General features: G+C 37.5%; 3 protein-coding genes across 3 annotated transcripts in view; all 3 read left to right on the forward strand.

The window, feature by feature from the left end:
• The first annotated feature begins 6,947 nt into the window (after positions 1-6,947).
• Positions 6,948-11,541, forward strand: LOC140152445 (cAMP-regulated D2 protein-like). Its single transcript, XM_072174764.1, has 4 exons — positions 6,948-7,662; positions 8,051-8,240; positions 8,811-8,947; positions 9,705-11,541. Exons 1-4 carry the CDS (start codon positions 7,312-7,314, stop codon positions 10,791-10,793), a joined length of 1,767 nt encoding a protein of 588 aa, XP_072030865.1. The 5' UTR covers positions 6,948-7,311; the 3' UTR covers positions 10,794-11,541.
• A 1,399-nt stretch (positions 11,542-12,940) lies between these two features.
• On the forward strand, positions 12,941-16,960 carry LOC140151727 (crystal protein-like). Its single transcript, XM_072174064.1, has 4 exons — positions 12,941-13,291; positions 13,909-14,098; positions 14,487-14,623; positions 15,708-16,960. Exons 1-4 carry the CDS (start codon positions 12,941-12,943, stop codon positions 15,948-15,950), a joined length of 921 nt encoding a protein of 306 aa, XP_072030165.1. The 3' UTR covers positions 15,951-16,960.
• A 6,588-nt stretch (positions 16,961-23,548) lies between these two features.
• LOC140152446 (cAMP-regulated D2 protein-like) overlaps positions 23,549-27,596 on the forward strand; it is a 4,673-nt gene continuing 625 nt past the window's right edge. Inside the window, exons 1-4 of the mRNA XM_072174765.1 lie at positions 23,549-24,084; positions 24,626-24,815; positions 25,792-25,928; positions 26,668-27,596. The exon at positions 26,668-27,596 is cut by the window's right edge and continues 625 nt beyond it. Coding sequence (XP_072030866.1) covers positions 23,734-24,084; positions 24,626-24,815; positions 25,792-25,928; positions 26,668-27,596 — 1,607 coding nt within the window. The 5' untranslated portion in view covers positions 23,549-23,733. The remainder of the gene's footprint in view (positions 24,085-24,625; positions 24,816-25,791; positions 25,929-26,667) is intronic.

Here is a 27,596-nt window from a genome sequence, read left to right on the forward strand (position 1 = left end):
TGCCTAAAATTCATAAGAAAGACACTCCACTTAGACCCATTGTGCGTAGCGTCGGGTCAATCACATACAGTAGTGCTAAATTGGTTGCTGACATTATAGCCCCTCTTGTTGGTAAGACAGTACATCACGTTGCCAATTCCCAGATTTTCGCCGAGCGAATTAAGAACAAAACTGTAGAGGAGGACGAAGAATTAAGATCTTATGATGTTACTGCTCTTTTTACCTCTGTACCCGTTGATAAAGCTTTAAGAATTATTCAAACTCGTCTGGAACAGGATAACACACTTAGTGATCGGACCCGCCTGTCTGCTGCGCATGTGATAAAAGTTCTTGAAGTGTGTTTGAATTGTTTTTACTTTGTTTATAATGGAAATTACTATCAGCAAATCCATGGCGCGGCTATGGGGTCACCTGTATCCCCGATCGTCTGCAACTTATATATGGAACAATTAGAACAGGAAGCTATAAGATCAGCCCCCCCCCCTTTGTGGTGGTTCCGTTATGTGGACGATACCCATACAAAGTTAAAGATACAATACGCGGAGGAGTTTACGAATCACTTGAACTCAATCGATCCGGACATCAAGTTTACGACAGAAGGCGAGGAAAATAGGTCACTCGCTTCGGACACTCATACAGTCATCCAAGACGGCCTCCTTGCTAACCAAGCTGCCCATTCTTGTGATGAAAAATGCCATGATGCAACTCAAAATACCCTTGTGTGTATGTGTGCGAATGTATGCGAGAAATGAACAAAAATGCAAACGGGACTCCAAATAACATAAAAATGATTGACCGAAAGGATTCTTCCACCATGTATTATGAATTTTAATTGGGGAACTAGTCCAAGGGGAAAGTAGAGCGAGGTACCAGATTTGGAGTCCCAAGGGATGAAGGAATGAACGGGAACAGGAATGACTAACAGGAAATGAACCAGATGAAACAGAAATTAAGTATAACAATTTATTAGGAATTTACATTATCAGATAAACTGATCAAAATAATATAATGTATGTATTAATATAAAATCTTACCAGAGTTACATTGCAATAAGTATAATTGAATATGATTCACGTGCAAGACATGATGACATTATAATCGTCATCATGTTTAATACCAATCTAACTTATCATCATGAACGAAAGTAGAGTACATCTTCATCTGCCGCAAGATTAGCAAGGAGTGAAGTCTTTATTAACTGAGAAACAAATCCTTGCTTCACTCAGTGCAATTGATGCACGGAATCGGATATAAAAACGTTCACTTGATGAATGGTTATCATGTCTTACTGCACTTTGATCAATAATCAATTATTGACTGAATTATCGTCACAACAGGACGGTACGCTCAAAATTAAAATCTATAGGAAACCGACCCACACGGATCAGTAATTGAACTTTGATTCAAATCATCCTGTCCAGCATAAACTGGGTGTAATCCAGACTCTTCACCACAGAGCGGACAGTATCATATCTGAATAAGAGGACATAGCGGAGGAGAAATCGCACATTAACAGTGCATTAAAGAAGTGCGGTTATCCAAACTGGTCCTTTACAAAGCTAAGAAAGCAAAAGAAGTGAAATCTAAGAACAGTGACCAGAAGAATACAAACGTTGAGACAAAAGGACAAGTAGTTCTGCCCTATGTTAAAGGAACTTCCGAAGCCCTGAGAAGAATTTTCGGCACCTACGGTATCAGAGTTTGCTTTAAACCCACTCAAACTCTGAGGCAGCTACTTGTCTCGCCTAAAGACAAAACTGAGAAGAAAGACATTACCGGACCAATTTATTACATCCCCTGTCAGGGGAAAACCCTGAAGGGCCAGTGTTCAGAATCATACATTGGTGAGACTGAAAGATCGTTGAAAACCAGATTATTAGAACACCGTCGTCCGAGTACTACCTCGTCGGAAGTCTCCCAGCACATCCACATTGAATCTTCCGGCCACCAAGTTGATTTGGATGAGGTCAAAATCCTTGACCGGGACGCTAGATACTTAGAAAGGGGTGCGAAGGAGTCAATTTACATCAGAGTCAACCAACCATCTCTCAACCGCGACGGGGGCCGATACAAGTTACCAAGAGTGTACGACCGGGTTTTGGGGTCAAGTGTCCAAAAGGTCACTGATCCCAAACTTGGGTTGCCAGTCTCCAGATGAAGGTCAAAGTTGTGACCGAAAATTTGAGGTACGTCTTAATTTTGTGTTGAGATCATAAGTTTAAATTTCCAATTATGAAGTTTACAGATGAACTTTCATGCTATTATTATTATTATTATTAATATTTATTATTATTATTATTATTATTATTATTATTATTATTATTATTATTATTATTATTATTATTATTATTATTATTATTATTATTATCACACACGCTGGATATTGTGTTTCAGCCTAGACACAACTCTTAGCAATATCATTGTTTAAGGCCCTTACCTTTCGGTGACAAGCATATGCAGTGAAATAAAAGTGAACGTTTTAAAGGGACACTATTAAATGCTATAAGATATAAAGATACTATTTATTATGCATTTTAAAACACATTATAAGAAAAAATAATTGTTTTGGCAGCTACAGATCATATTTTTATTGAAAATCCCGCTTAGTTTTGTGATCACAGTTACAATGACCACATGATTATTATACACGCGTATTATTTTTATTTGAGCCTATACAAAGGTCCGGTCATCATGGTCATGACTGGTCATCACCAGTCCAGATTTTCCCGATTTAATATACCATTTTCAATCGCATAATTTAATATTACCTCCATACGTGGCTTTTAATTAAAAGTGATTTGCTAATAGTTTTCATTAATAACAAGAAATGTCTTTAAAAAGACAACGCCATGGATGAAGATCATGTTTCATAATTTTGCATTGCAAGTACTTGGAAAGCTAGTAAATTTTAATGTTTGGCACAACTAACTGGGTGCGAAATATTGGCATTTATTGGTAAATACCACCAATGACATACTAGGAAATACTCAAAATGTTCATGTCGAAAGCTGAATTGGAAAATGTGTGCTAAATTGGTCTACATTTAATTCATACTTGTAACAAACGGCTCAATTGAAATCACATCCTCTGAGTTTTACAACAATCCAACAATCTACAACCTCAAAATTGATAACCTGCCCAAAAGTGTCTCCTTTTGACATGACACGTCACATATATACTTAGTCGACCTCAAATGACCTTTAACAATTTTGGGCAGAATTGTTATCCACAATCTGACAATCTATACTCAATTCACCTCGGGTGACTTTGACCTGTATGACCTTCAACATGTTCCGCTTACTAACCCACCATGTCCATAACAATCTAACTCCTTCGAATTCCTCTCAAATGTTTTCGCCAGCCCATCGGGCTGGTACCTATTTCTGGGATGGTGCTTGTATGCTCAAGAGATTAATTTTTATTGGTATTGGAATGACTTTTGTTTAAAACTTTTTGTGGTTGAATTTTTTTAAAAATATTTTAATTCGATTTGTAAGGAAAAGTAAGTATGTTTTGCCGTTTCAACGAACGAAAACGAGTGAGTATTACCAAAGTTATGTCTGAACTAATTATGACTTTAAAAGTTCTAGGTATAGGCCTAAATGTAACAATAATAGTTAATATATAGCATCATATGGTCAGCAGAAGAAAATCTGACATCACCTATGATGTCATATCAGTAATCCTTGACCGGGGTCCTTACTCCTTGACCACTGAACAGCGTGATATCATGTTGATAACAGATCTATAGAATCAAAATCTTCATCATATCCCCAGATCATATCACAGATTCTCAACAATCTGTGATCATATGGACCATATTGATGTGAAAGTAGTTATCTATCATATCCTGTGTCGTTTTATGGATAAAAATGACTCAAAATGTTATTGATGAAATGGTTGCTATCATAAACATCAGTTTTGTCTTTTCAACAGGAAAATCCGATGCAAAATAAAGTTTTTAGGGCCTAGCTATAATATGGGCATAATTTATGCATGTAGGCCTATAGTATTGAACAATGTACCCCATTTGACATGCACTTATAGATAAATAAATTGTCTTACTTTATTAATTTAATAACTTCTTTATTATAAATAAAATGACACATAACTATTTGATTCATAAAATTACATTCAACAAAATGATTGAAGAGAAACACACAAGGCACTAGGCAGACTGTTATAGAATGGAGTATGTAAGATGCCATGTCCATAGCTTCGCAGGAGTTTCCGACTAGCAATCAACATGCATGATCAGCACATTCAGAAAAACACAGTTTAAGAGTGAAGATTGTAGTGAGTAACCAGTCCTTTATAAATGTGCTGGCCACTATCTATTATAATATAGTAGGCTTAAACTATACATTGCGAATTAATTAAGTTATTTTAAAATAAAATGTACATGTAAGTTAACTCAAACCGGCAGTGTATTTGTGAAGTGGTATATCGAAAGCAGTGAAATCGGACATTCCTAAGCGAAGATATTGAGTTCGTAAGTTCTGGTATTACAAAATTGGAAATTGAGATATCGTGGGTAAAAAGCTGAAAAGACAAAAAAAAAAAAAAAACAACAACAACAACAACAACAACAACAAAAAACCCAGACCAGAACAATTTGGAGTAATGAATTAAAAGAGTTGACATGAGATTAGGAATTAATGTTTTCTGCTGTTTCAGTGTGCATGTTCTCATCGTTGATGGTTTGGTGGACTGTCATGTAGATGTAAGCGTGATCCTAAAAATGCCTTTCACATTGACCAAAACTAATTACAAGACCTCTTCTACATTGAGGCTGGCTTTCCCTTTTAAAGGGAATTTTTATATTCATCTAAACTCCAAATTTCTGTCCTTTATTACCTTTTCTGTGTTTTACTATTTACCAATATTTAGTATAAAATCCATTAAAAGCATGGTAATTAATTTTAGATATATTTATTCACAATGTATAGTTTACTGGTAGTTACAATCACATTATAAGGCCACTAACAGTCAATTTTGAGTTTCCCGTCACATAATTTCTGAAAACAAGTGAGGTAACTGTTTCATTATTCATTCTTTTTCTGCCTTTCATTATATGACCAACACGTATTTGAAATGTGTTGTTATTTGCCACTCATTCACTTGAAGATGGATGTTTAGCAGTATATTAAAAATAGTCACCACAATAATGAATTCAAGTGAGGGTCAGAAAATGAAGTGAGGGAGGTGACGGGAAACTCAAAATCGGGCTCAAAATCGACTTTCATTGGCCTAATCAAAAAGACTGATTACTCAATCCCAGGGATTCCCGGTTGCTCTACATGTACCAAAAATGTATAAAACCAAAGCCACTATTATCTACCCCAATTACTGGTATCCCCCCCCCCCTCGACGACTAGTGTCACTCCCAACATCAATTAGTGTTGGTAGTAGGCACCTGCACTATTTATACCCAGCTCTGGTCAGATCAGGGAATGGTCAGATAATGCTCATTATTATTGTTTAATTAGTGGTCACACTTTACTTGTCAATGCTTGTTGACAGCTTATCAGTAGTCGGATCAGCAGGGGTGCAATTGTATCCTTTTTCATGTATAAAACCAAAGCCACTATTATCTACCCCAATTACTGGTATCCCCCCCTCGACGACTAGTGTCACTCCCAACATCAATTAGTGTTGGTAGTAGGCACCTGCACTATTTATACCCAGCTCTGGTCAGATCAGGGAATGGTCAGATAATGCTCATTATTATTGTTTAATTAGTGGTCACACTTTACTTGTCAATGCTTGTTGACAGCTTATCAGTAGTCGGATCAGCAGGGGTGCAATTGTATCCTTTTTCATAGAGCAAAATTGTTCAAAATGTTTATTGTCGAATGGTTCCAAAAAACCTTATTTCTGAACGGATTTCCGTCGTTAACAAAGCAAAATGTATGTTTAATATATTAATTATTTCATTAATAGCAATTTCCTAAGTTTCCATCCATAAATAACCACAGCGCATTATCTGTTTACAAAATAAGTGTTTATTTTCAATTAGCCATCTTATCAGTAAAACTGATAGGAGGCCAAATTATAGTCAAAAAACAGATTCTTTGTCTGGTAGTCCCGGCAACCCAGTCTGTATGTTGCTCAGTTGTAAACATACACAACAGAAACCGACTGCGAAGGAGCCTATATGCACGTAAACAACTTTCTAGTACATGTTTAATAAAATCCGTTTTTGAGTATAATAAAGAAAGTCATGCATTGGCAACATGAAGGAAATACATATTGCTAACTTGATAAAATGCATACTCGTAGCCCAATCCTGTACATCATAGCACCCAGTTTGGGTTTGTAGTTTCGAAATGTTGCAATTAAACATTAGTTCTTTCAAATATGAAATGCTAAAACACAAATCTAGAACAAACAATCATTATATTTAGAAAGATATAGCAAACTTTCCATGCTAGAGATTGGACCCAAGACAAAGTACACCCAAATTAGGTGACAATTCTGAATTAAGCCATGGCTGGAAAAAAAACCCATAAGAAATACAATCATTGTCTGAACCTGTAGATGGTTTTTAAATGCTTCCTCAGTATTATCAGACTCAACGTCACGTCTCTAGTTCGCCTTAATTATACTTGTGGAGTATGCGTCACAGGTCAATCTATTGTGTATGGGCATAAGCATATCATTATTATTATTACAATGACAACGGCTATTTATTATTCAGACAACTTTAATGGCAGTTGTACCACAAACCTGAAAGCTCCTGAAACTTCTTAAACCTGTATTCGGTGGTCACTGATTTCATTTCTGTAACCGTCTGTACGGTCAACCGTCACACTTTTTATTCTATTAGTTCTATAGACGTAAATAAACTGAAAGATATTACTAAACTGTAAACCTTTAATTATTTTAATTACAAATTAAAAAAAAGATCCACAGTGTCCACATTATATGACTATACTAGCACATTGCATGTGCAGTGGCCTACGAAGGCTTCGAGCATAGATTTTTAACGCGTATGCGTAACCATGACAAAAGTGTTTAATTTGTCAGAAAACTGCGTAGGAAGTTGCCGTGCCTGAAGCTCAACGTGAGCCTTTTACTTCACAGATTTCATTTCCGTAATTTCCCTTCTGAAAGGTTAACACACTTTTTCTATTCTATCAGTTCTATAGCGGAAATAATATGATACTCCGAAAGATGTTGCTAACAGTGCTTTTACTGGCAATCACAAACTAATATACTATATAGCAAAAAGACTCCATAATCTTCACACGTACATTGGCAAAGTAACTCTTAAGTAAGTGCATACTCAAAACTCAGATTGTATTCGATATGTTTTTGTTGGGAAGTCTAACTTTCCTAGCGCTACACGTACTTGTGTTATGCCAAAATAAATCAGCTTTGTCTTCGTCGCTTCTCTCTACTGATAAGCCAGTTCCGATACCAACCAAACCTACGGAAGGACAACCATTGGTTAATACCACTTATGGTATCGTACAGGGCGTGATTCTTAACAACGGTGCTAGGGGGTTTCTAGGAGTGCCTTATGCAGCACCTCCTGTTGGTCCACTCCGATGGCAACCACCACAGAGACCAGCGAATTGGGATATGTACAACGCAACTCATCAACCACCAGGCTGCCCGCAGATATGCAATGATCCTATAGATACGTGTCCGCTGTTTGTAAGTATGATACACAACACGTAGAGAAGAGAAGAGAAGAGAAGAGAAGAGAAGAGAAGAGAAGAGAAGAGAAGAGAAGAGAAGAGAGAAGAGAAGAGAAGAGAAGAGAAGAGAAGAGAAGAAAGAAGAGAAGAGAAGAGAAGAGAAGAGAAGAGAAGAGAAGAGAGAGAGGAGAGGAGAGGAGAGGAGAAGAGAAGAGAAGAGAAGAGAGGAGAGGAGGAGAGGAGGGAGAGGGGAGGGAGAGGAGAGGAGAGGAGAGGAGAGGAGAGGAGAGAGAGGAGAGGAGAGGAGAGGAGAGAGAGGGGTTTGAGATAACGAAATGAAAAAAAAAATATTTCAATAACATTACCGCATAACTTTACCGTATTGTATTTCCCATTATATGCAGTACCAGGAAGACTGCTTATACCTGAACATCTTCACGCCTCCCAAGATCAATGAATTTTCCAATCTTCCTGTCATGATATTCTTACATGGAGGAAATTTCCTCAGTGGTGGCATCCCTTCCATTCTCTGTGATGGTCGCCTCTTAACGCTGTTGACTAACACTGTGGTTGTGACGACAAACTACAGATTAGGTGAGATTATCTTGATGAACACTTCCGAATAATGGCTTACCGTATTTCACTACCATCTTTTCCGTCCTTAGCTTTTCTCATTTATTTAGTTGCTGCAAATGTTTTCTCTTCTTTCTTATTATTATATTCTTCTTTTCAAATTGGCCATCTTCCTCCCCAATTTTCATTAATTCCTGATTTCTCCTTACTACTTGTTTATTATTTAAATCGTATGCCTGTGCATATTTTTTTGGAATTGTATGGGGTTTCGGGTAGAAGACAGATAACCTCAAGTGTATTACGTATTCCGATCAATAAATCATGTTCTTAAATCAGGTGATTTTGACCAAATATTTTGCTTTATTCTTTGGCAAATTATGTAAACATAGAATAAAGCAAAAATTTAAATAAATAATGTACGAGTTGCTATATAATCATGCATTATTTCCTGGTTATTTCCTTACTAGAGCCATCGTGTTAATTAATTAAATAAGTTTGACGGTATTTAGCCTCAGACACTTTCGCAATACTTTTCGCAATAAATGTATTATATTCTTTGTCATTAATGCATTACATTCTTCTCTATCATAGGTGCTCTCGGTTATATGACAACAAGTTGCTTCAGAGGACAATCATGTTTGACTGGTAATTATGGTTTCATGGACCAGCTTGCTGTTATGCAGTTTGTCCATGAGAATATTGCAGCATTCGGGGGAGATCCAAACAAGGTAATTCTTAAGAATTTACTATATGGATATGAACTTGGTTTAGAAACTCTTTCCTTCGACATGTGTACATATATTGTGTAAAGATACTAATTAGATTTGACGTAAATAGGACATGTTATGTGCCCTAAACAATATTGACTAATATCTCTCCGAGAAACAAGTTTATCACCGAAATTACACTTGCATTGTACATGCATGCACTCGAGTGGGTAGACATGTATTTTTCTGTGCGATTTAGTGAAGCATGTAAAGATAACGCTTTATAAGCATGCCAAGGCCGGAAGGCCCACAAATTATGATATTTCACGGATTTTTAAGTCTAATTTCTTAAGCTTAATTAAGGTCGGTGTTATGGTGATGTTAACCATGGAATTATGGCCACTTTTGGATCTCATTATTGCTAATTAAATTGTTGGTCTCGTTGGTCGAAACTATATTTAGAATGACACAAATTTGACGAATCCAAATATGATGACAGATTTATGTAAAATGCTGTTTTGGAGAAAACAAAAAGAATGATATTACGTAAAACATAAAATAATCAATAAAAATTGGCTTCTTTTGAATTTTCAAACTAGATATGAAGACTTAGGGAAGCATTTTGAATATTTTTGAATTTTGACCAACTTTTAGAAATATTCACCAAATTGGTTGAAAAATGCTCCATTTTAGACAAAATCATAAAAAAGCATGTTTTTTCCCGAAATATTAACGCAAATAGGAAATAATTTTTCACATATTCTGTGTTATCCTGCAGGTAACATTATTTGGTCAGAGTGCTGGAGCACAGGCAGTATCTCTGCATCTTACAAACAGCAAGAGTGATCGGTATTTTCAACAAGCCATGATAGAAAGCAGTCCATTTACAATACCCTATCGTCATCGCACGAGCTCCGCTCTTCAAGGTGATCTAACCACTGCATTACTGAATTGTCTACCAGGTGATCTAAATTGCCTTCGTAAAAGATCGGCTAAAGACGTCACAGCTGCCGGTACTAAAGCAGGGAACACCATTGCCTTAGATCTATTTGGACCTTTACAGCTATTTCAACCCTGGGGTCCTGTCATCGATGGCAGCATAATCACAACACATCCTTTGACTGCTTTCCGTGATGGTCAATTCCAACGCAAACCATTATTAATCGGTACGGTAACCGAAGAGGGTCGAATATATAGCTGGGAACTTTTCCCCAAGAAACCAACACTTTTCAAAGTCAATCTTTATTTATCGTTGCTTTTTGGAATACGCCAAACGCTTGAAATTTCTCGGGAATATAACTTTACGGAATTTGATGATTTGCGTGAGCCAGTGTCAACAGTTGTAACAGACTTTATATTTGCATGTTCTACATTCAATGGAAGTCGATATATTTCATTGTATAATGAGTCTCAAGTATTTCATTACATCTATGATCATGCATTTTCTTTTACTTCCGTCTGGGGCCCAAACTACACTGAATGTTACGGCCATGTTTGTCACGGATCAGAGCTACCGCTCTTGTGGCGCTCTCAGTCGTTGCGTGGTTTCAACTTCACAGAAGAAGAACGGCAACTTGCTGATGCTATGAACAACTACTGGAGCAATTTTGTACATACAGGGAATCCAAACGACAACAGTTGGAAAACTAAATCTAAGATAAGCGATTTCATGAGGACTAGTGACCCTAATAAAAATGAACGGAATATCAAGTCTAAGAATAGAGACAAGTTTTTGACATGGCCGCCGTATAAGGTTGATAATGGATGGCAAAGTATATTGTTTCAAACTTCTGGAAACAAATTACTAATTAATTGGCGGGGAATGTTTTGTAAATTTTTCGATGACATAGGTTATATTTCAAAATAATAATTGGATCGAAACCAAGATAGCTCAGGAAATGAGCTGTGTATAATTATAAAGTGGACTCTTCGCCAGTAGAAATGAACGGTAAATTCTAAGAACTGGTGGTAAGATATGGGGAGCTGAAAATGTTGGTATTTTCATGTTAGAATTATGCATTTGGCAACATCCTCATTTTGTAATTGTCTTTTAGCATATTCAGTACACGAGACGACATGTAAAAACCAATGTATAAAATTTAGGTTAAACCACCAAATGCACACTTAAATGCAAGCCACAAAAGTATGAATATATCGCGGAGCCAGCATTTCGGTATTTTAGACTATAGTTATGTTTTCAAAAAGCTACGTTTTTGATATTTTTGAGTTAAAGTTATCAACCGCGCTGTTTATTTGGTGACATCCCGCTATCTCTAAGGTCCGCTATCTCTAAGGTTCGCTATCTCTAAGGTTCGCTATCACTAACGTGTAAAGTCTATGGAGATCAGAATCCCGCTATCTCTAATAGAGAAAAGGGTTCGCTATACCTAAAAAAAGGTCCGCTAATTCTAAGGTTCGATATCACTAATTTAGAATAAGGTTCGCTAGTTCTAAGGTTCGATATCACTAAATATAAATAAGGTTCGCTATCGCTAATTTAAAATAAGGTTCGCTATCACTAATTTTGAATAAGGTCCGCTATCACTAATTTATTGAAGGTTTGCTATCTCTAAGGTTCGTTATCACTAATTCCAATAAAGGTCCGCTATACCTAAGGTTCGCTATCACTAATTTTGTTTCTATAATTTTATTTTCTAAATCACGATCTCTTTGGCATTGTTTGATATGTTATCTTCCGGGCCAGCTCATAATCATTGGTGACTAAATTGTTTCGACGTAACAGTATTGCCTTACGCTACAGTCTTAATTTACCAACATTTTAGCTGAAAAGGGGGTAAATACTCATTCAACCATGTGTATAAAATTCCAACGTTACACTTGTTAAAACATTTAACAACTGCTTCATGTGCCAACCCACACGCACAATTATTATCATTATTATATTTATTATTATTATTATATTTATTATTATTATTATATTTAGTAGTAGTAGTAGTAGTAGTAGTAGTAGTAGTAGTAGTAGTAGTAGTAGTAGTAGTAGTAGTGGTAGTGGTAGTGGGGATAGTGGTAGTGGTAGTGGTAGTGGTAGTGGTAGTGAAAGTGGTAGTGGTAGTGGTAGTGGTAGTGGTGGTAGTACGGTAGTAGTAGTAGTAGTAGTAGTAGTAGTAGTAGTAGTAGTAGTAGTAGTAGTAGTAGTAGTAGTAGTAGTAGTAGTAATAGTAGTAGTAGTAGATCATATTTTAAAAATTGCCGCTCAGTTTTGTGATCACAATAAATTACAATGACCACATGATTAGTGCATACCTAGTATTCTTATTTGACCCTATACAAAGGTCCGGAGTCCCGATTGTCCCCGATTATATACCATTTTCAATCGCATAATTTAATATTACCTCCATTCGTGTCTCTTACTTAATAGTGATTTGATATAGTCTTCATTAATAAAAAAACCCATAAGAAATAGAATCATTGTCTGAAAACATAATCTACGACAAGTCCTCTGATTCCTCTGAACCTGTAGATGGTTTTCAGATGCTTTCTCAGTATTACCAGACTCAACGTCGCGTTTCCCAATTTGGTTAGACATGATTTCGATAAAGATATAGAGTCTACTTGTCATAAATACCAAGATACAAATTTTCCAGAACAAGTTTCTCAACAAAATTGTGGGTTTTTTTGTACATATTGTACTAAAACCAATACATTTTTTATAACGCGAATACGCATAACAATGACAACAGTGTTTCATTTGTCAGAAAGCTGTAAAGGACGTCGAACCGTGCCTGAACCTCAATGCGAACCTTTTCTGTCAGTGTCACAGATTTCACTTCCATTCTGAAAAGTCAACACACATTTTTATTCTATCAGTTCAATAGCGGAAATAATAATAGCCGTTGCTAGACTTTGATAAAACCTTTTAAAGAACTTGGCAATCAACTATGCTAGTACAGTACCTTTATAATGATTCGATAACATGCACACATACGGCTGTATTCGTTTTAAAAGTATTAACTCTTGCTGAAGTGCGTACCCAAAACTCAGATTGTATTCGATATGTTTTTGTTGGAAAATCTAACTTTCCTAGCTCTACACGCACTTGTGATATGGCCAATTAAATCAGCTTCGTCTTCATTTCGTCACCCTAGTGATACGCCAGTTTCTACACCAACTACACCTACGGAGGGACAACCATTGGTTAATACCACTTATGGTATCGTACAGGGCGTGATTCTTGACAACGGTGCTAGGGGGTTTCTAGGAGTGCCTTATGCAGCACCTCCTGTTGGTCCACTCCGATGGCAACCGCCACAGAGACCAGCGAAATGGGATATGTACAACGCAACTCATCAACCACCAGGCTGTCCGCAGATATGCAATGATCCGGTAGATACGTGTCCGCTGTTTGTAAGTATGATACGATACGATATCTTAGAGAAGAGACGAGACGAGAAGAGACGAGACGAGACGAGACGAGACGAGACGAGACGAGACGAGAGAGAAGAGAAGAGAAGAGAAGAGAAGAGAAGAGAAGAGAGAGAGAGAGAGGAGAGAGGAGAGGAGAGGAGAGGAGAGGAGGAGAGGAGAGGAGAGAGAGGAGAGGAGAGGAGAGGAGAGGAGAGGAGAGAAGAGAAGAGAAGAGGTGAGAAGAGAAGAAGAGAAGAGAAGAGAAGAGAAGAGAAGAGAAGAGAAGAGAAGAGAAGAGAAGAGAAGAGAAGAGAAGTGAAGTGGATTGGAGAGGAAAGGAGAGGAGAAGAGAAGCGGATTGGAGAGGAAAGGAGAGGAGGGACAAGGAGAGGAAAGACGAGGAAAGGAGAGGGGGAGAGAAGGTAATGATGGAGATAGCGATAGAGATAAAAGGAGAAAGCATACAGATACACAGACAGACTGAGCGCTGATGAGCAAAAAATGCAGACAAACATATGGATAGCCAGGAATAATATAACATTCAAAAGAACAACACAGTTGACGTGATGTTGAAAACATAATATTAAAATATTTATTACATTATTGCATTTTCCCAGTATCTGGAAGACTGCCTATACTTGGACATTTACACACCTCCCAATGTCAATGGATCTTCCAATCTTCCAGTTATGATGTTCTTCCATGGGGGAAATTTCCGTAATGGCGGTATCGCCTCCATTCTCTTTGATGGTCGCCTCTTAACGCTGTTGACTAACACTGTGGTGGTGACGACGAACTACAGATTAGGTGAGATTATCATGATAATCATAAGCACATCATTATATCACTATCATATTTTGCGTCCTTTGTCTTTCTCCTCTGCTTCTTATTGCCTTTCTTTCTCTCTTCCTCTAGTTGTGTCGGCTCCTTCTTCCTCTTTTTATCATTATTATCTCGTGCTTCTGTTCTTCTCTTTTAATTTTATATTTTTTTCTCTTCTCTTCTCTTCTCTTCTCTCTTCTCTTCTCTTCTCTCTTCTCTTCTCTTTTCTCTTCTCTTTTCTTTTCTTTTCTTTTCTTTTCTTTTCTTTTCTTTTCTTTTCTTTTCTTTTCTTTTCTTTTTTCTTTTCTTTTCTTTTCCTTTGAAAGATGTGCTCTATCCTTTGTCATTATTGCATGACATTTTTCTATTTTAGGTGCTCTCGGTTATATGACAACAAGTTGCTTCAGAGGACAATCATGCTTGACTGGTAATTATGGTTTCATGGACCAGCTTGCTGCTATGCAGTTTGTCCATGAGAATATTGCAGCATTCGGGGGAGATCCAAACAAGGTAATAGAGCTGGTAATGCTCAAGGATGTTTTATAAATGGATAGACAGTTGGTATTAACTTTTTTGTTTGGTCTTTGCTGATTTATGAAATGGAAGTAGGATATATTATATGCCCTAAACCATTAAACGGTGGCTATTTATTGACTAATATTCCTTCGGAACCTATGTAAGCACCCAAATTACACTGACATCTTATAATTTCATCGGAATGAATACACACATATTTTTTCCAGTCAATTTAATGAGGTATGTGAGGATACGGATAGCCATATTGACGGTTGCCTTTGTGTGACAACAATAACTGAGTTAATCGTATTAATGACATTAAACCTCATAAAGTCATTAAAAGAAGTTCAATATACATTCACTGTGCGGCTGTTGAATCTAAGAAGGTCTACAAATTGACTAGGTTGTGTCACGTTTTTGTTTGTAAGTTAGTCTAATTATAGACTATGCCATAGTCGAATTTTATTAAAAATATGTTATTATTATTCATGATGAACCCATTTCGTTGAACTCAAAATTATACTGATGTTTATTAAAATTAAAGTATTCAATAGTAAAATGGTCATAAAGAATTAAGAATATCAGATGATTAGTGACAATAAAATTAATTGAATGCAACATTATCTTGCATAATTATAATGGCGCACTTTAATACTGAACAATTCTGAATTTGAAATCTACCAGTTTATTGATAGCGAACCACGCACTTGGGAAGCTAACAAACAGAGGGAGTGCGGTGACTGAAAAGATCAGATACAGATTTGAAAACTATCAGTTGCACACAAATCAATATAAATCTGAGTTTTGTGCTTAAAGGTAATAGCCAGAGTATGCAAAATGGGCAAATGGACTACGGAGAAGTCTAGTCTAATTATAGCTAATGCTCTGATTGAACAGCTAGAATGTGCTTTTCAAAAATTCCTAGAAGTTACCCTCCGCTCACAAAACACCAAACACCTAAGTGCTCTAAAACTCTCAAAACGCTTTAAGGCTAATAAAAGGTCTTGCATTTGGGTTTTTTTAAGGAAAGAACGAAAAAAGAAAATAATTTTTCACATTTATCTGTATTATCCTGCAGGTAACATTATTTGGTCAGAGTGCTGGAGCTCAGTTAGTATCTCTGCATCTTACAAACAGCAAGAGTGATCGGTATTTTCAACAAGCCATAATAGAAAGCAGTCCATTTACAATACCATATCGTCATCGCACGAGCTCCGCTCTTCAAGGTGATCTAACCACTGCATTACTGAATTGTCTACCAGGTGATCTAAATTGCCTTCGTAAAAGATCTGCTAAAGACGTCATAGCTGCCGGTACCTAAGCAGGGAATACCGTTGCCTTAGATCTATTTGAACCGTTACAGCTATTTGAGCCCTGGGGTCCTGTCATCGATGGCAGCCTAATCGCAACACACCCGTTGAATGCATTCCGCGATGGTCAATTCCAACGCAAACCATTATTAATCGGTACGGTAACCGAAGAGGGTCGAAATTATATCTGGGAAAGTTTTCCCAAGAAACCTACCCATTTACAAGTCAATGAATATTTATTTTTAATTTTTGGAATACGGAAAACGCTTGAAATTTCTCGGGAATATAACTTTACGGAATTTGAGGATTTGCGTGAGCCAATGTCAACAGTTGCAACAGACTTTATATTTGCATGTTCTACATTCAATGGAAGTCGATATATTTCATTGTATAATGAATCTCAAGTATTTCATTATATATTTGACCATGCATTTTCTTTTACTTCCGTCTGGGGCCCAAACTACACCGAATGTTACGGCCATGTTTGTCACGGGTCAGAGCTACCGCTCTTGTGGCGCTCTCAGTCGTTGCGTGGTTTCAACTTCACAGAAGAAGAACAGCAACTTGCTGATGCTATGAACAACTACTGGAGCAATTTCGTACATACAGGGAATCCAAACGACAACAGTTGGAAAACTAAATCTAAGATAAGCGATTTCATGAAGACTAGTGACTCTAATAAAAATCAAAATGAACGGAATACCAAGTCTAAGAATACAGACAAGTTTTTGACATGGCCGCCGTATAAGGTTGACAATGGATGGCAAAGTATATTGTTTCAAACTTCTGGAAACAAATTACTAAGTAAATGGCGGGAAAAGTTTTGTAAATTTTTCGATGACATAGGTTATACTTCAAAATAATAATTGGATCGAAGCCAAGATAGCTAAGGAAATGAACTATGTATAAACTAGGCTATTTTCCAGTAGAAACGAACGGTAAAGTCTAAGATAAGATATGGGGCCCTGAAAACATGGCAAATGTTTGTATTTTTGTGCTAAAATTATACATATGGCAGCCTCCACTCCAGGGGCTATTTTAACGTGCCTCACTGTCACGTACGTGACGAGATAAAATATTCGTGCAGTGACAATTAACAATCCGAGTAGATATGCTTTAATAGTAGACAATGGTAGAGCCTTTCTTATGGTCACATTCAGGTAAAAATGTCAATTTTTGAAACGCACTCTACTTCATCAACACTTTCATCTCCTTGCACGATCGTGACAGTGAGGCACGTTAAAATAACCCCTGCTCCACTCATTTTTAGTATTCAGTCTATTCAGTACACGAGACGACACGTAAAAACAAATACATACAAAATAGGTTAGACCACCAAATACACACTTTATTTCAAGCCACAGTGTATCAAAAGTATGAAAATATCGCGAAGCCAGTATTTCGGTATTTTAGACTATAGTTATGTTTCCGAAAGGCTACGTTTTTGATATTTTTGAGTAAAAGTTATCAACCTAAAGTCTCGATTTTTGCAGGGCATGTTAGTTTAATCAAGTTTATTACAATCGTGTAAAAAACAGAATTTTAAAAAATATTGAGGGCGTCCTCCTCAGCAAATGTTATAATGTGGCTTTAAGTAATAGTTCAGATCTGTCAATCGATCAAGCTGATGAAAAACATTATCAATATTCCAGCTTGAGTGCTAAGTCTCCATTACCTTATTAACAGTTATGAGTAACCTTATTTGTTTTACAAATCTGGACCAATTTGTAGTGTCACACATCATTGCGTTCGGTCACAATGATTCATTTTGTAAAAAAGAGGCAGTTTGAAAAGTTGCACCTTGGTCCATAGGAGTCCATTTTCAAACAAGTATGTCAGGTCTGTTCATGTGTTTGTAATGGAATAAAACTTAAAGTCCAGTAGGTAATGTGTCCTCCTACACTGTTAACAAGTGCATTACAACGTCGGCGCATGCTGTTTATTACAGTCCGGATCCGTTGCTGGTTTCAGCCAAATTCACTATTGACATGTCCTGACGAACAGACGTGACATGTCCACGAGGTGCTCTCGGCTAATTTTTCACTTCTCCTTTCACCTAAAATTGTGTTCTCAATTTTCGAATCGCATTGGGCGCAACTCCTACACGACGAGCAATTTCTTTCACTGGAACATTTTCTTCCAGCAAACCTATTGGTCGACCGCGAAGGAAATCGGGCAAACGTGTCATTTTTAAAATTACTTTTCACATGTGGTGAACTACTGGCGATGTATGGTCTATTCTCACCGCAGTACATATCCCGCCCAACTCAGCCATTTGTCGTATAGAGAAAAGAATTAAACACCTGCTTTGCTTTTGGAAAAGAAGAAAAACAAAGATTAAGTTTTCTTTAACAAACACATGAATATTCCTGGCCTACTGTATTGTTTTAGAGTTGCCTCCTATGGACTCAGATGCAACTTTTAACACTGTTAAAAACGGTCTCTTTTGTTTACATAATGAACCATTGTGACCAAACGCAATAACGCGTGACGCTATAATTTGGTCCATAATTTTTATGTGTAAAACAAAAGAGGCTACCCATACCAATTTACACGTTTGCATTTCGTCAAATATTTTTCGATTTATTTCAAAAAGTATTTAGGCATGTTAGGGAGAACTTATAAGTTGTGGACCCTTTATTTCTTTTGCAAGTAACTGATCTTGATCAAACGTTGTAATATCTTTGTGAACAGATTGGTCGATAGATTTTTTAGATCGTTTGGAATATTTCACAGTAGAGGGGTATCAATTGTCTATAGGAAAGACTTGGACGTAAAAATGGAAAATAGCCATGTTGCTGACGACGCGACGGTAGAATTTTGTTGTTGAATATGCTAATCCGTAATAAACATTGCACTTTGATCAATTTATACATAGCCGCTTTCGCCAAACGTTTGACAAACATTTAGCGATCATAAACGTTAGCAAACGTTAACGAAAATGTTTAACACACGTTTGGCTCCTTATCCGTTTATAAACCGTTTGACAAACATTGTGATCGGCAATTGTTTGACAAACGTTTTATTAGCTATGAATTAAATATATGTTTAACAAACAATTAATAAATACATTTATCGTTTTGTCAAGAATATCATCAAATTGATGTTTGCAAATTTTCATGAAATAAACATTTTCACCAAAAATCACATGTTTGACCAAAAGTCACATTTTGGACTAAAAATCACATTTTGAGTTGGACTAAAAATAGCATTTTTGCGCCACAAACATGAGTTTATTTTAAATCACCCTGTACTCCTTTTCAATCTTTGAAGTAGCCAAACCTCATCCGTGGACAGAGTGAAAACGGGTAGGCCTACATTTCTTAAAAAGAGCATATCTTCAAAAGTTGTGAGCCGATTGAAATATTTGTTTTGGTTTATTAAAACTAATGATTCAAGGTTTCTTTTCATAACAAAATATATTTGATCAACTTTTCTAAAAAAGGAGAAAAAAGGGGCACAATGATGGTTCTGTTTTGGGACACCCTGTAGATTTTAGGCTTTACAGCACAACGCCGCCACTATCGGCAAACTCAGTGTGCCATCGATGTGTGTATTTGACGGCGCTGTACACTGTATACTTCCTTCATTATTTTCTCAATACTGCGGTGTAAGAAGAGTAAGAAGTGGCTAGAAAATAGACACAAATCCAAACCAAAATATATTATCATCCACACACACAATTATTGGGAAATATATCTTGAACTGCATATCTCCTTGTCTTGGGTAGGCATCAATCAATTCTCTGAGGTCTCTGGACTTAGGACTCTGGTGGGTTAAACCTGTTTTAGGGGGCCCCAACCGTCACGCTTCCCTCAGAGATAGATTTAATTAAATCATCATCAGAGATTAGGCATTCCATCCTACTTTCAGGCTAGGAACAGCTGGTATGAGTGGCGTACACCAGCGTGCTAAGTCAATGCCCCCCTTGAGCTAGAGTCAGCTGAGCAGAGCTTACACTGCTGGAACTGGGATGTGCAATGTCATTACGGACAATGACTGGTCACAGGAACCTAGTCTTACTATCAGTTGGAGGGGTAGATTAGCACTCCTGGCGTAGTTCTCTCTTGGAAGATGACAAAATTGTTGCAGTTTAACTAACAAACGTGCCACACCGTTGCAACGGTCCACCCGGGATGATGTAAGGCAGCAGGCAGGACTAGTGTATAGCTATGAAAAGTGTTGTTGAGGAATATTTATAAGTGTCACTTGGCATATTTAGGTCTGAGTGTCTTGTGCTGGTTCGTCTTCTTTATCTTCACATGGAGACGGTTTCCAGCTTTGAATCAGGTCTATCTGTCGTAATGCTTTGCTTTGACGCAGGGCCTAACGCACCCTGAGGAAGGTATGTGGACTCAAGTGGCCAAGTTTTTAGTTTCTACTACGATATTTGCGCGTGAAGCGCGCGAAAGATTTCAATTTTAGACTAAATTGAAGCTGGATTTTGCTATATAACAGGCAAAATGTTGCAATTTTTGACCTTATTTTGACCCAAAATATGGTGTTTTTCGGCTAAAATGGAAGATGCACACTGCAAAGGGCATTCCGGTAGGTTACACCATCTGCATTGCGGAATTTGATAGTATAGTAGTCATATAGTTGGTATCTTCTGGAGGGGTGTACGACTTCTGATTTGCCTCTTTAATGAAGGGCATTATGCCATTTGCTACAGCTTTCAGTGTCTGATCATATCTCCAGTTGTATCTACCGCTCTGCAGAGAATAGTTGCATCCATTTCAGATATGGAATGGAGTGCAGTTATTATGATGACATACATGGCAGGATCCAAGGTTGGTCTTTCCCCAGAGTTAGCTGGTGATGGAAGTTGGTCGTGGATGGCATTGACATGGAAAGATAGGAGCTATGGTGTCCATACATAAAGGTGCTTCTTCCAAGATGTATCTACTTGCATGACAGCGTGCCATCTGAGCCATTGTCCTTGTTTGGCGCAGCCATAAAGGTACACAAAACATGTCATCTTCATCTACGTATTTTACCAGACTAGTGAGGCATTTCCTGTGTTCTTGGGGTTTCATGCCTCTTAACAGTTTCTGGTTCTTTTTGAAACCAAGATCTGCTCTGTCTGTTTGACCTCTGCACATCTCATTCAGTATCAGATGTCGCTCTCTTTGTTCAAGTTTTCTGACTCCATTCCACCTTGATTGTTTTGCTTTTCTTTGTAGGCAGACTTTGTAGAGAGTCTGTGTTTTCCATCTATAGAATACTTGTTGAGATGGTGCTTGGTGCCGGTGACTTGCATGAATTTTACAGAAGTGGTGAGTCTTTTAAGGTGAAGCCCATACTTCTTCATGCTTCTGTATAGAGCACTGTTGGTGGCACATCTGCTTATTCCTGCCCATCGTTTCAAGTATTTGGTGCAGGTAGCTTCCAAGCCCTCGATGTATGTAATTGGGAAGTTGTAGATGTAAAACTCCCATGTCATTTAGGGTAGGATTGCATTATTATATATCCACATCTTCATGATTCCATTGCGTAGGATTTTGTCTGTCTTTTTCAGCTCAGCATGTCTGTTAGTTTCTGCTTTACAGACTCTCTGATTTCCTTATCTTTCAGATCTTTGAAGATAAGGTTGCCGAGAAATCGCATGGGTTGGTCGTGGATATACGCAATCTCTTCTCCATCTATTGTCAACTTTGGATCGTATGCCACATATTGGGTTTTATGTCCCTCTTGCTTTTGTTTCTTATTTGGGACAAATCTCTTCATGGCATGGGATCGACATTTGCTTGGCTTTGCCTTCATTGATCGAGTCCACCTCAGGAAGTCATTAACGACGTTGACCAGTTTCTGACAGTCTTCTGGGTTTCTTGCAGTTAGAGTAAGGTCATCAGCATAAGCTTTGACTGAAGATTTGATGGATGAATCCTCCATGCAGTACCCCAGATGGCTGTGTTGGTCAAGAAGATCAAGGCAAAGATTGAATACTGCCAGGAATAGGATGCAAGATATTGGGCATCCCTGGAATACTCCTATGCTGCAGTGTATCCAATCATTATTAATCCATTATTATTATTATTATTATTATTATTATTATTATTATTATTATTATTATTATTATTATTATTATTATCATCATCATCATCATCATCATCATCATCATCATCATCATCATCATCATCATCATCATCATCATCATCATCATCATCATCATCATCATCATCATCATCATCATCATCATCATCATCATCATCGTTGTTATTATTATTATTATTATTATTATTATTATTATTATTATTATCCACACACGCTGGATATTGTGTTTCAGCCTAGACACAACTCTTAGCAATATCATTGTTTAAGGCCCTTACCTTTCGGTGGCAAGCATATGCAGTGAAATAAAAGTGAACGTTTTAACCCTAACAGAACTAGGACTCACTAAAGCTCACTATTAAAAACGCTCTGCGTGCATGCATTCCACGGGACTTGATGACGCAATCAGACCAAGTCATATATACCCAGGGAATCGTTGGCCGGGCCAACGTCACCTGTGTAGCTACATGCTGGGGATCTTCTGCGTGGCATGCGAGGGGTCCCAGGTTCGAATCCCGGGGGTGCCAAGTGACTTTCTTCTTCATCTTCTCTCCTTTTTCGTTCCTTCTTTCCCTTCCGATAGCACAAAAACCTCGGGTAGGGTTAGGGTTAAAGGGAAACTATAAAATGCTATAAGATACTATTTATTATGCATTTTAAAACACATTATAAGAAAAAATAATTGTTTTGGCAGCTACAGATCATATTTTTATTGAAAATCCCGCTTAGTTTTGTGATCACAGTTACAATGACCACATGATTATTATACGTACACGCGTATTATTTTTATTTGAGCCTATACAAAGGTCCGGTCATGACTGGTCATCACCAGTCCAGATTTTCCTGATTATATACCATTTTCAATCGCATAATTTAATATTACCTCCATACGTGTCTTTTACTTAAAAGTGATTTGCTAATAGTCTTCATTAATTAAAAAAAACCATAAGAAATACAATCATTGTCTGAACCTGTAGATGGTTTTTAAATGCTTCCTCAGTATTATTAGACTCAACGTCACGTCTCTAGTTCGCCTTAATTATACTTGTGGAGTATGCGTCACAGGTCAATGTATTGTGTATGGGCATATAAGCATATCATTATTATTATTACAATGACAACGGCTATTTATTATTCAGACAACTTTAATGGCAGTTGTACCACAAACCTGAAACTTAACCTGTATTCGGTGGTCACTGATTTCATTTCTGTAACCTTCTGTACGGTCAACCGTCACACTTTTTATTCTATTAGTTCTATAGACGAAAATAAACTGAAAGATATTACTAAACTGTAAACCTTTAATTATTTTAATTACAAATTAAAAAAAAAAAAAAAAAAAGATCCAGTGTCCACATTATATGACTATACTAGCACATTGCATGTGCAGTGGCCTACGAAGGCTTCGAGCATAGATTTTTAACGCGTACGCGTAACCATGACAAGTGTTTCATTTGTCAGAAAACTGTGTAGGAAGTTGCTGTGCCTGAAGCTCAACGTGAGCCTTTTTCTTCACAGATTTCATTTCCGTAATTTCCCTTCTGAAAGGTTAACACACTTTTTCTATTCTATCAGTTCTATAGCGGAAATAATATGATACTCCGAAAGCTGTTGCTAACAGTGCTTTTACTGGCAATCACATACTAATATACTATATAGCAAAAAGATTCCATAATCTTCACACGTACATTGGCAAAGTAACTATTAAGTAAGTGCATACTCAAAACTCAGATTGTATTCGATATGTTTTTGTTGGGAAGTCTAACCTTCCTAGCGCTACACGTACTTGTGTTATGCCAAAATAAATCAGCTTTGTCTTCGTCGCTTCTCTCTACTGATAAGCCAGTTCCGATACCAACCAAACCTACGGAAGGACAACCATTGGCTAATACCACTTATGGTATCGTACAGGGCGTGATTCTTAACAACGGTGCAAGGGGGTTTCTAGGAGTGCCTTATGCAGCACCTCCTGTTGGTCCACTCCGATGGCAACCACCACAGAGACCAGCGAATTGGGATATGTACAACGCAACTCATCAACCACCAGGCTGCCCGCAGATATGCAATGATCCTATAGATACGTGTCCGCTGTTTGTAAGTATGATACGATATCATAAAATGTTATATACACAACACGTAGAGCAGAGCAGAGCAGAGCAGAGAAGAGAAGAGAAGAGAAGAGAAGAGAAGAGAAGAGAAGAGAAGAGAAGAGAAGAGAAGAGAAGAGAAGAGAAGAGAAGAGAAGAGAAGAGAAGAGAAGAGAAGAGAAGAGAAGAGAAGAGAAGAGAAGTGAAGAGAAGAGAAGAGAAGAGAAGAGAAGAGAAGAGGAGAGAGGAGAGGAGAGGAGAGGAGAGGAGAGGAGAGAGAGGAGGGAGGGAGGGGGAGGGAGAGGAGAGGAGAGGAGAGAGGAGAGGAGAGGAGAGGAGAGGAGAGGAGGGGGGAGGAGGGGAGGGGAGGGGGGGGGAGAGGAGAGGAGAGGAGGGGAGGGGAGGGGAGGGGGAGGAGGAGGGAAGGAAGGAAGGGGAGGGAAGGGAAGGGAAGGGAAGAGAAGAGAAGAGAAGAAGGGTTTGAGATAACGAAATGAAAAAAAAATATTTCAATAACTTTACCGTATTGTATTTCCCATTATATCCAGTACCAGGAAGACTGCTTATACCTGAACATCTTCACGCCTCCCAAGATCAATGAATTTTCCAATCTTCCTGTCATGATATTCTTACATGGAGGAGATTTCCTCAGTGGTGGCATCCCTTCCATTCTCTGTGATGGTCGCCTCTTAACGCTGTTGACTAACACTGTGGTTGTGACTACAAACTACAGATTAGGTGAGATTATCTTGATGAACACTTCCGAATAATGGCTTACCGTATTTCACTACCATCTTTTCCGTCCTTAGCTTTTCTCATTTATTTAGTTGCTGCAAATGTTTTCTCTTCTTTCTTCTTATCATATTCTTCTTTTCAATTGGCCATCTTCGTCCCCAATTTTCATTAATTCCCGATTCCTCCTTACTACTTGTTTATTATTTAAATCGTATGCCTGCGCATATTATTTTGGAATTGTATGGGGTTTCGGGTAGTAGTCAGATAACCTCAAGTGTATTACTTATTCCGATCAATAAATCATGTTCTTAAATCAGGTGATTTTGACCAAAAATTTTGCTTTATTCTTTGGCAAATTTTCGCTATTCACAATAAGGGCGCCGCCAGCGGTTTGCGATGTAATCGTGATGTATCATGGGAAAAGGTCGACATCCAAGTCCGCGTAATACGAATATTACCATGCTATTACATAGGAACACGTGACAATATTTTTTCAGTTTGTCAAAATAAAGGCGTTACACGCGAATCGATACTCAATAATACTTAATAATGTGATTTGAAATGTGCACAATTAATTTTTTCTCTATCGATTTGCGTGTAATACCGTTATATTGACAAACTAAAAATATTGTCACGTGTTCCTATGTAATAGCATGGTAATATTCGTATTGCGCGGACTTGATGTCGACCATTTCCCATGATGCATCACGATTACATCGCAAACCGCTGGCGGCGCCCTTATTGTGAATAGCGAGAATTATGTAAACATAGAATAAAGCAAAAATTTAAATAAATAATGTACGGGTTGCTATATAATCATGCATTATTTCCTGGTTATTTCCTTACTAGAGCCATCGTGTTATTTAATTAAATAAGTTTGACGGTATTTAGCCTCAGACACTTTCGCAATACTTTTCGCAATAAATGTATTATATCCTTTGTCATTATTGCGTTATATTTATATTCTTCTCTATCATAGGTGCTCTCGGTTATATGACAACAAGTTGCTTTAGAGGACAATCATGTTTGACTGGCAATTATGGTTTCATGGACCAGCTTGCTGCTATGCAGTTTGTCCATGAGAATATCGTAGCATTCGGGGGAGATCCAAACAAGGTAGTGCTTACGAATCCTTTATATGGATATGGACTTGGTCTAGAAACTCTTTCGTTTGACATGTGTGCATATAATGTGTAATGATACTAATTAGATTTGGCGTAAATAGGACATGTTATGTGCCCTAAACAATATTGAGTAATATCTCTCCGAGATTACACTGGCATTGTACATGCATGCACTCGAGTGGGTAGAGACATGTATTATTCTATGCGATTTAGTGAAGCATGTAAAGATAACTCTTTATAAGCATGCCAAGGCCCACAAATTATGATATTATATATTTCACGGGTTTTTAAATCTAATTTCGTAAGCCTATTAAGGTCGGTGTTATGGTGATGTTACCCATGGAATTATGGCCACTTTTGGATCTCATTATTGCTAATTAAATTGTTGGTCTCGTTGGTCGAAACTATATTTAGAATGACACAAATTTGACGAATCCAAATATGACGACAGATTTATGTAAAATGCTGTTTTGGAGAAAACAAAAAGCATGATATTACGTAAAAAATAAGATAATCAATAAAAATTGGCTTCTTTTGAATTTTCAAACTAGATATGAAGACTTAGGGAAGCATTTTGAATATTTTTGAATTTTGACCAACTTTTAGAAATATTCACCAAAATGGTTGAAAAATGCTCCATTTTAGACAAAATCATAAAAAAGCATGGTTTTTCTCCGAAATATTAATGCAAATAGGAAATATTTTTCACATTTATCTGTATTATCCTGCAGGTAACATTATTTGGTCAGAGTGCTGGAGCACAGGCAGTATCTCTGCATCTTACAAACAGCAAGAGTGATCGGTATTTTCAACAAGCCATAATAGAAAGCAGTCCATTTACGATACCATATCGTCATCGCACGAGCTCCGCTCTTCAAGGTGATCTAACCACTGCATTACTGAATTGTCTACCAGGTGATCTAAATTGCCTTCGTAAAAGATCTGCTAAAGACGTCATAGCTGCCGGTACTAAAGCAGGGAATACCGTTGCTTTAGATCTATTTGGACCTTTACAGCTATTTCAACCCTGGGGTCCTGTCATCGATGGCAGCATAATCACAACACATCCTTTGACTGCTTTCCGTGATGGCCAATTCCAACGCAAACCATTATTAATCGGGACGGTAACCGAAGAGGGTCGAATATATAGCTGGGAACTTTTCCCCAAGAAACCAACACTTTTCAAAGTCAATGTTTATTTATCGTTGCTTTTTGGAATACGCCAAACGCTTGAAATTTCTCGGGAATATAACTTTACGGAATTTGATGATTTGCGCGAGCCAGTGTCAACAGTTGTAACAGACTTTATATTTGCATGTTCTACATTCAATGGAAGTCGATATATTTCATTGTATAATGAATCTCAAGTATTTCATTACATATATGATCATGCATTTTCTTTTACTTCTGTCTGGGGCCCAAACTACACCGAATGTTACGGCCATGTTTGTCACGGATCAGAGCTACCGCTCTTGTGGCGCTCTCAGTCGTTGCGTGGTTTCAACTTCACAGAAGAAGAACAGCAACTTGCTGATGCTATGAACAACTACTGGAGCAATTTTGTACATACAGGGAATCCAAACGACAACAGTTGGAAAACTAAATCTAAGATAAGCGATTTCATGAGGACTAGTGACCCTAATAAAAATGACTGGAATAC

The sequence above is a fragment of the Amphiura filiformis genome, chromosome 5 (assembly GCF_039555335.1).
Source record: "Amphiura filiformis chromosome 5, Afil_fr2py, whole genome shotgun sequence".
NCBI lineage: Eukaryota > Metazoa > Echinodermata > Ophiuroidea > Amphilepidida > Amphiuridae > Amphiura > Amphiura filiformis.

Excerpts from the sequence above, each read along its gene's own strand:
- LOC140152445 (XM_072174764.1), top strand. The coding sequence starts at position 7,312 with ATGTTTTTGTTGGGAAGTCTAACTTTCCTAGCGCTACACGTACTTGTG. Across the intron at positions 8,241-8,810 it reads GACGACAAACTACAGATTAG|GTGCTCTCGGTTATATGACA; the intron begins GTGAGATTATCT and ends TCTCTATCATAG. Across the intron at positions 8,948-9,704 it reads TCGGGGGAGATCCAAACAAG|GTAACATTATTTGGTCAGAG; the intron begins GTAATTCTTAAG and ends GTTATCCTGCAG.
- LOC140151727 (XM_072174064.1), top strand. The coding sequence starts at position 12,941 with ATGTTTTTGTTGGAAAATCTAACTTTCCTAGCTCTACACGCACTTGTG. Across the intron at positions 13,292-13,908 it reads TAGATACGTGTCCGCTGTTT|TATCTGGAAGACTGCCTATA; the intron begins GTAAGTATGATA and ends GCATTTTCCCAG. Across the intron at positions 14,099-14,486 it reads GACGACGAACTACAGATTAG|GTGCTCTCGGTTATATGACA; the intron begins GTGAGATTATCA and ends TTTCTATTTTAG.